This window comes from Mandrillus leucophaeus, unplaced genomic scaffold, assembly GCF_000951045.1.
Source record: "Mandrillus leucophaeus isolate KB7577 unplaced genomic scaffold, Mleu.le_1.0 Scaffold611, whole genome shotgun sequence".
In the NCBI taxonomy this organism is placed as follows: Eukaryota; Metazoa; Chordata; class Mammalia; order Primates; family Cercopithecidae; genus Mandrillus; species Mandrillus leucophaeus.
Window position 1 is genome coordinate 820316 of NW_012106598.1, and position 9288 is coordinate 829603.

At 43.9% G+C, this 9288-nt stretch overlaps 1 protein-coding gene across 1 annotated transcript in view; it reads left to right on the forward strand.

Annotated features, from left to right (window-relative positions):
• The window catches only part of LAPTM4B (lysosomal protein transmembrane 4 beta), a 75928-nt gene extending 67764 nt beyond the window's left edge, over positions 1-8164 (forward strand). The window contains 1 exon segment of the mRNA XM_011999997.1: positions 6949-8164. Within this exon segment, the coding sequence (XP_011855387.1) occupies positions 6949-7026 (78 nt within the window). The 3' untranslated portion in view covers positions 7027-8164.
• The last annotated feature ends 1124 nt before the right edge of the window (positions 8165-9288 follow it).

Genomic DNA, 9288 nt, shown 5'->3' on the forward strand with positions numbered 1-9288 from the left:
AAAAAAAAAAAACAAAAAACAAAAAACTAAAAACTCTTTGGCTCACTTTTTGCCACAAGGCACACCCATACCCCTTATCCCTATACTAGTAATCATTGAAACCATTAGCCTATTTATCCAACCACTAGCCCTGGCTGTACACCTAACTGCCAATATCACAGCAGGCCACCTACTCATACACTTGATTGGAACTGCCACACTGGCACTGTCAACCATTAATCTCCCCACAACTTCAATTATCTTTATAATCCTAATCCTACTAACCACCCTGGAGATCGCCGTTGCCCTAATTCAAGCCTATGTTTTTACATTCTTACTAAGCCTCTACTTACATGACAATACCTAATGACCCACAAATCGCACGCCTACCACATAGTTAAACCCAGCCCCTGACCACTAACAGGGTCCCTCTCAGCCCTCCTGATAATATCCGGCCTGGCCGTGTGATTTCACTTCTACTCTACCACCCTACTAACACTAGGCCTACTGACTAACACACTGACCATATACCAATGAAGATGTGACATTGTCCAAGAAAGTACGTACCAAGGCCATCACACAACACCTGTCCAAAAAGGCCTCCGCTACGGAATAATTTTATTTATCATCTCAGAAATCTTTTTTGCTGGATTCTTCTGAGCATTTTATCACTCTAGCCTAGTCCCCACTCCACAACTAGGAGGACGTTGACCCCCCAACAGGCATTACTCCTCTACACCCCCTAGAAGTACCACTCTTAAACACGTCCATATTGCTTGCATCAGGAGTTTCAATTATTTGAGCTTATCACAGTTTAATCGCAAACAAACAATTCAAGCACTACTTATTACAATTTTACTAGGTATCTACTGCACCCTCCTACAAATATCAGAATACTTTGAAGCACCCTTTACTATTTCCAGTGGAGTTTATGGTTCAACATTTTTTATAGCCACAGGCTTTCACGGACTTCATGTTATCATTGGATCAACATTCCTTATCACCTGCCTTATCCGCCAATTATTTTATCACTTTACATCCAACCACCATTTTGGCTTCGAAGCCGCAGCCTGATAATGACATTTTGTAGATGTAGTGTAATTATTCCTATATATTTCTATCTACTGATAAGGATCTTACTCTTTTCGTATAAACAGTACCGTTGACTTCCAATCAGCTAGTTTCGACAGCATTCAAAAAAGAGTAATTAACCTAACATTAGCCTTAACAAGCAACACCCTACTAGCTCTACTACTAGTAATGATTACATTTTGACCACCACAACTCAACACTTATATAGAAAAATCCAACCCTTACGAGTGTGGGTTCGATCCACTATCTTCTGCCCTTCCTTCCTCCCTCCCTTCCTTCCTTCCTCCCTCCCTCCTCCCTCCCTCCCTCCTTCCTCCCTCTCTCACCTAGGTTGGAGTGCAGTGGTACAATCATGGTTCACTGCAGCCTCAACCCCTTGGGCTCAAACAGTCCTCCCACCTCAGCCTCCTAAGGCTAATTTTTGTATTTTTTGTAGAGGCAGGGTCTTGCTAAAACAATCCTCCCACCTCAGCCTCCTAAGGCTAATTTTTGTATTTTTTGTAGAGACAGGGTCTTGCTATGTTGTCCACACTGTTCTGGAACTCCTGAACTCAAGCAGTCCTCCTGCTTTGGCTTCCAAAAGTGTTGGAGTTACAGGTGTGAGCCACCACACCAACACAATCATATCTTTTAATGTTTTGTGATATATTTTTATGAATGTCTGAAGACCCTTGTATAATTTATACTTCATACTTTGGTGAATGTAATGGTAGCAACTGTAGAATTCCAAAGAAGCCTTTAGTGACTTAACTAATATTACAGTAACAGTCCAGTTCTAACCTTAGTATCCAAATATTTTCCTTCCTCCCTCCCTCCCTCCCTCCCTCCCTTCCTTTTTTTTGGGCGGCGTTTTGCTCTTGTTGTCCAAGCTGGAGTGCAGTGGCGTGATCTCAGCTCACCACAACTGCCACTTCCTGGGTTCAAGCAATCCTCCTACATCAGCCTCCCAAGTAGCTGGGATTACAGGCATGCACCACCACGCCTGGCTAATTTTGTATTTTTAGTAGAAACAGGGTTTCTTCATGTTGGTCAGGCTGGTCTCGAACTGTCTACCTTAGGTGATCTGCCTGCCTCGGCCTCCCAAACTACTGGAATTACAGCATGAGCCACTGTGCTGGGCCTAAGTATTTTCTGTTTTTACCAATAAATAGTTCTTCCCTCCTGAGCATTTTGTCATTTATTATTATTTGATGGAGTGAATTCGTTTTCCCAAAAATACTTTAAATTTAAATAGAGATTGAGTCTTGCTATTTTGCCCAGGGTGGTCTCAAACTCATGGGTTCAAACATATACCCACCTCACTCAACTTCCCAGACTGTTGGGATTATAGGCATGAGCCACTGTACCCAGCCAGTTTCCCCAAATTATTAATGTCTTGTGGATTTTGGCCTAGTTGGAATCACTTTTATTCTAGGATGTCAGATTTTGCAACCTTTGATTTATTTCTCCCCACAACTGTTCTATATGTTGATGTAGCTAAGAAGAATGAAGTTACCTCTGGTAACACTCTGAATCTTTGTTGAGTTGAATTGGAATGAATGATGAGTTTCTTTCCCACCAGTAGGCTGTCACCTCGCATAACAACTTCAATAGAAGAGACATTACATATAGACAGAGGATAATCTTCCTAAAGAACTTCTGAGGGCATTAGGGGAGTTTTTCCTTCTGTGTGGAAGAGAGTTCCACTGTCATCCAGCCGTTCCGTAGCTGAACTCATGTTAAAACCAACTCCAAGAAACTGAACTTAGATTAGAATTTGGTTGTATTAAGCATTGCTTGACCTAAAGCAGTCTGTGGTTGTGGTTTTAAACTCATGAGTATGTTTATCTAGAAGGTCCTTGAGTAGCTGCTGCTTGTCAGGAAGTGACTTCAGAAGTAGGGCATGACCTATATTCTTAGTTCTCAGAGATTATTTTTGATCATTCATTGTGAATGGTTAAATTTTTAAAAACAAAAAGAGTGATTTTAACTAACACCAGCTTCCACAAATGTCAAAATAATAGAGTTGTCACCAGTTTTGTTATATGGCACCTTAATGGGCACATTCTGTGTTCATTGATCCTGTAGTTATTTTCTCAGATTTTGGAGTACTTGACTGATCCTTGTAGAAAAGAAAAATAGCAAGTGTTTGTAGTGAATAGACTGCAGTAGAAACTGTGGCAATGCTTCCTTCACCAGCCCTTCCTTTAAATCGTCAATAATATCAGCAGCACTTAGATAAAAAGATGATACTGCCCCTATAAGGATTTAAAACCAATGCCATGTGGGGAACCTTTGAAAGTAGTCCAAAGGCGTCATCTGGAGAATATTTTGCAATCAGTATTTAGTATGTGTTGAAGGAAAAGTGAAAACAAGGGAGGGTGTCAGAAACTTTAATGAAAGGAGAAATTCTTCTCCAAGTATCTTAAACTTTGGATTAAAGGTCCAAGGCCATAGAATATTTGAAAGAAAAGACTATCAGGATGTTAAAGTACTGACTGGCTAGCCATGGTGGCTTATACCCATAATCCCTGTACTTTGGGAGGCTGAGGCAGGTGGATCACCTGAGGGCAGAAGTTCGGGACCAGCCTGGCCAACGTGGTGAAACCCCATCTCTGCTAAAACTAAGAATTAGCTGGGTGTGGTGGCACATGCCTGTAATCCCAGCTACTTGGGAGGCTGAGGCAGGAGAATTACTTGAACCCAGGAGGCGGAGATTGCAGTCAGTCAAGATCGTGCTGCTGCAGTCCAGCCTGGGTGACAGAGCAAGACTCTGTCTCAAAAAAAAAAAAAAAAAAAAACAAATATGTTAAAGCGTTGATTTAAAATGAAACTTTAAAATGAGTTTGAAGATGAATAACAAGAAATAGTGACAGACTGCCAAATGTAATGTGAAAGTTTTATTTTGACAAACAAAAGGCAGATTTGCAGCACCATTTTTTTTTTCAAGAATATTTTATGTTAATCTGTGAACATTTTGCAGATTTTGATTTGAATATTGTGTTTTGCTCAGAAAAAAATGGTGGCTGTGATAGCTGATTTTTACCTTTGACGTAGCTCTACAGGTCGGGCACAGTGGCTCATGCCTGTAATCCCAACACTTTGGGAGGCTGAGGTGGGAGGATCACTTGAGGCCAGGAGTTCTAGACTAGCCTGGGCAACGTGGCAAGACCCCATCTCTAGGTTTTAAACATTTAAGTAGCTCTACCGTGATTTAGGATAATTTATCTAAAGATAAGTATATGAATCAGTTAATTGTTTAATGCAGTGGTGGGGCATTGTGTTGAAGCTCAGTCATGCTAAAATTTAATATTTCCAGTGCTGGTCACAGCTGTTTCCACTTGTTATAAGTTGCTGTATCTAATGCACACACACATATGTGCGCTGGGGGCTCAGTCCTAAAGTCCAATATGCACACGCAGAGAAGACAGCTGTTGCTTTGTTTTAGAGAATACTTTTTTCTTCCTGCAGCTCAAGCAGACACTTGCGGAATTGCTAGTGGAGATGCTGTTGTTAGATACTGGCTAGAACTTGTCAAGGTCGACCATGAGGCTCTCTTCATGTGCTGACCCTTGCCTATCTTTCCAACTTCATTCATCTCTGCAACATTCTCCCTTCGGTGTTCAATGCAGTGAACCCCTTGCAGTTTCCAGAAAGTGCCCTGTGGCCTGCTTCTCTCTTAACTCCCTACTGGAATGTCATCCTCTTTACTGCACGCCTGGTCATCCTACTGAGAGGCCTTCCTTGACTCCCCAGCTTAAATTGGTTGTCCTTGTCTGTCCTTTCCTATCTTGTCTACATCCACACATTGCTCATGTTGAGTTTTACCTGTGTCTGCCTTCTGCTAGACTGCAGGCCCCTGAACAGACATGTTTTCAGGTTCGAGTTTCTGTGACTGAGTGCCCTGGACACCTAGGTGCTCAGTGGGTGCTGGTTTGTCGGACCTGGTTTCCTGCTGTGCTTCCTTGCTTCAGGCGTGTGTTCTGTACTGAGTGTATCTTGCCTACTCCATTCCTTTTCCACGTGGGCAACGCTGAACATTTGCTCCAGAGTCTGTGCCTTGAGTAATACCTGACATATAAAGTATTTAGCACATAGGCAAAGTCACTACCTCTTTCAGGAACATGACTCTGGCGCATTGCCTTTGCCTGTGTGTTGCTGGCCAGTTATCCGCTTCTTGCATCAGAGCTCCAGAGTCCCATTTAGCTTGAAGTGGGCTGGGCCTTGCACATACTCCTCCTTTACTTCCTGACCCTGTTTAGCCAGGCCTGTCGGGGGGCACTGGAGGAGGAAAGCCCCTGCCCCCCGCCCGCCCCCGGTTCCTGTGTGCTTCTGCAGTATTCAGGTCTTATTGGCAGTGCTCCCCAGGGCCCAGTGCAAGCAGAGACAGCGGCGGCAGCACCTCCTCATGACAGGCCTGCCAGCACCCCCTGCCTCTCAGGCGGTTTCCAGTGCGGGCAGTGGCTCCCGAGAACGGCTTCCCGCAGGCACTTCTATGCACACTGGCCTCTACCTGGTTCAGCTGGAAGCTTCTTCACTGTCCATTGGGCTTCAGCCACACCCTCCCCAGCCGTGTCTCAGCCCAGCCCTGGGGACCTCTGTTCTAGCTTGTTCCTTCCTGAGTGCCCTCCTTCAATCTTCATATCCATTAGTGCTCTTTTCCCCCCATTAGTCAGTTCCCCGCTCCTCAGTCTCCTGTTAATAATTGTTCATTAAACTTTATTCACATCCCTGTGTGGCTTCTGTGCTCTGATTGGACCCTAGCCAGTACAGGTGTCCTCTGCCTAGGTGGCCGAAGGAACCATACAGGCTTTTCAGGGGCCTAAATGGCACCTCCATCACTCTGCAGACATCTGAGTTCCTGCTGTCAGATGGGCACTGGCCCAGCCTCGGGGAAGTGAGACTGGCTTCAGCCCTACAGAAGCCCCAAGACTGGGAGGAGGGAATTAATGAAGTGTGTAGAGCTAGAGAGGAGGGGTGTGTGTGTTGTGTGTGTGTATGCAATGTGACAAAAACTTGAAACAAACTTAAAATTTTAGTGTTGTTCTGGTAGGAGCTAAAGGGACAGATAAATGAAAATTAACAAAATTGATGAATACCGCTTTACCATAAATGATATTCCTGATAGAAAATCTAACCAAATGTGGTTTCGTTTGTGAATAGTCTTTCCCTTTCCACAAATCACTTGAGGGGGGTGAGGTTTTATTTTGTCTTCTCATCTCTGAGCTTCTAAAGGGCAGGGACTGTGTTTTGTCTGAATTATCTTATACTCACAATGACTATTACGTACTAGATGCATAATAAATGTTAGTTTACTGAATGAAGGGTGATACAACTATTCTGTATTCCATTTTCTACTCCAAGAGAGCTGAAATCAGCCAGTGTGTAGACTGCCAACTCTCAGGTATCCTTATTTCATAGACACGGAAACTGATGTTGAGTAACTTACCCAAGGCTACGCTGATAAAATGTGACTGACCCAGGCTTTAAATCCAGGCTGATACCAAAAGCTTGGCATTTTCACTACACTTTGCAGTTCTCACCATGAGTGGTTACTGTAGTCAGTCAAGTCCTATTTGTGTGTGCACACGGACCCACTCACCTAGGGGTCCTTTTTCCTCTTCAGAGCCCTCACCATTTCTTCTAGAGTCACCGACCTCTGGCCATCCAGGTACACATGGACAGGGTTAGAAAAATTCACGGCTTGAGAGTCGCTCTCCATTTGCTCCTTTAGGGATTCAAAAAGTCTTTTAATGAAGTGTATCCACTTGCTAGAAAATTGAACTTGGTACAAGTTGTGGAACATGTTTAGTTGCATAAAAGTTCAGTGAAAGCTAAACCTCAGGGAACGTATGTGCTCTTGAAACACTAACTCTTGCCGTCCCTCTTTCTTGTCAGGTGCTGCTACCCCCGTATGATGATGCCACTGTGAATGGTGCTGCCAAGGAGCCGCCGCCACCTTACGTGTCTGCCTAAGCCTTCGAGTGGGCGGAGCTGAGGGCAGCAGCTTGACTTTGCAGACATCTGAGCAATAGTTCTGTTATTTCACTTTTGCGATGAGCTCTCTGAGCTTGTTTGTTGCTGAAATGCTACTTTTTAAAATTTAGATGTTAGGTTGAAAACTGTAGTTTTCAATATATGCTTTGCTAGAACACTGTGATAGATTAGCTGTGGAATTCTTCCTGTAGGATCGGGGATATAACGGGCTTCACTAACCTTCCCTAGGCACTGAAACTTCCCCCAAATCTGGTGGACCTAGAGTCAGATAAGTCTGCTTTTGTACCTGCTGGGCCCCAGTTGGGCAGTTAGTCGCATTTTTTCTCTCTGTTCCCTCTCATTTGAAAATGTAAAATAAAACCAAAAATAGGTAACTGCTTCTTCAGCCATTCCAGCATAGAGAACAAAACCTTATGGAAACAGGAATGTCAATTGTGTAATGATTGTTCTAATTAGGTAAATAGAAGTCCTTACATTTGTGTTACAAGAATTCCCCCCACAACATCCTTTATGACTTAAGTTCAATGACAGTGTGCGTTTGGTGGTAAAGGATTTTCTCCATGGCCTGAATTAAGACCATTAGAAAGCACCAGGCCGTGGGAGCAGTGACCATCTGCTGACTGTTCTCATGGATCTTGCGTCCAGGGACATGGGGTGACGTGCCTCGTATGTGTTAGAGGGTGGAACGGATGTGCTTGGCACTGCGTGGGATCTGGTGCCCCTCTTCTGGATTCGCATCCCCACCCAGGGCCTACTTTTACTAACCGTTCTGCCCTAGCTTGGTTCAAGGCGGTCATCCAACTGACTTGATCAAGTGGAACTGGGATATATTTGATACACTTTTGCCTAACAGCATGGAAAAGGGTTTTCCTTTCCCTGCAAGCTACATCCTGCTGCTTTGAACTTCCAAGTATGTCTAGTCACCATTTAAAATGTAAAAGTTTTCAGAAAAATGAGGACTGTTTTCCTTGTATCGCTTTTTATCTTGACTACCTGAATTGCAAGGGATTTTTATATATTCATATGTTCCAAAGTCGGCAACTCTCCTGTAGGTTCATTATTGAATGTGCTGTAAATGAAGTATTTTGCAATTAAAATGAGGTTTGCTCACATCCAAGATGACCTTGTGACTCTGTGCTCATTGTGTCTGAGGACCTTTCCCTCCACATACGGCCAGGCAGATGCACCCAGTTCAGCCTAAGGAGTAGGCTTTATTGCTTGTTTTACACACAGTGGTGGTTTGTTTTTTGTTTTTTGTTTTTTGTTTTTTTTTGAGACAAAGTCTTGCTCTGTCGCCCAGGCTGGAGTGCAGTGAGCCCTCTGCCTCCTGGGTTCAAGCAATTCACTGCCTCAGCCTCCTGAGTAGCTGGGATTACAGGCACCCGCCACCATGCCTGGCTAATTTTTGTATTTTTAGTAGAGATGGGGTTTCACCATCTTGGCCAGACTGGTCTTGAACTCCTGACCTCATGATCCACCCACCTCAGCCTCTCAAAGTGCTGGGATTACAGGCGTGAGCCACCGCGCCCGGCCTACACACAGTGTTTTTAATATCCCAGTCCTGATAAAATCAGCATCTTAGGCCAAGAGGAATGGGGGTCAAACAGACTCGAGCTTCCAACGTTCCTAACCGTGTGTTCAGCTGTTTTGCATATGTTTGCTTTGTGTCCATAGTGTACTTTTAATAAGCAGTTAAGATTTTTGCTACAGTCCAAGGGAGATTAAAATAAGAGAGGTAGGAAGGGGCATTTTTATCCCAAAGAATCAGCCTCAGTTATTTCTTTTGGTGTATCTCATTGGCATTCTTTATAAACTCTACGTAAGTAATTCTGTTTCTTAAGTAATTCTGTTTCTTGAAGCTTTATGTCTAGAAGATTGACACAAAGTGAAACACATGAGTTACTAGAAATGGAGAAGGCGCTGGGGGCAGTGGCTATAATCCCAGCACCTTGGAAGAACGAGGCAGGAGGATCGCTTGAGCCCAGAAGTTAGAGACCAGCCTGGGCAACATAGTGAGACTTCATCTCTGCAAAATTTAAAAATTAGCTGGGTACCATAGCATGTGCCTGTAGTCCCAGCTACTCAGGAGGCTGAGATGGGAGGATAACTTGAGCCCAGGAGGTTGAGGCTGCAGTGAACTGTGGCCATGATCATGCTACTTGCACTCCAGCCTGAAAGACAGACTGAGACCTTGTCTCAAAACTAAAAAAATGGAAAAGCCCTATCAGATAGTTTCATGAT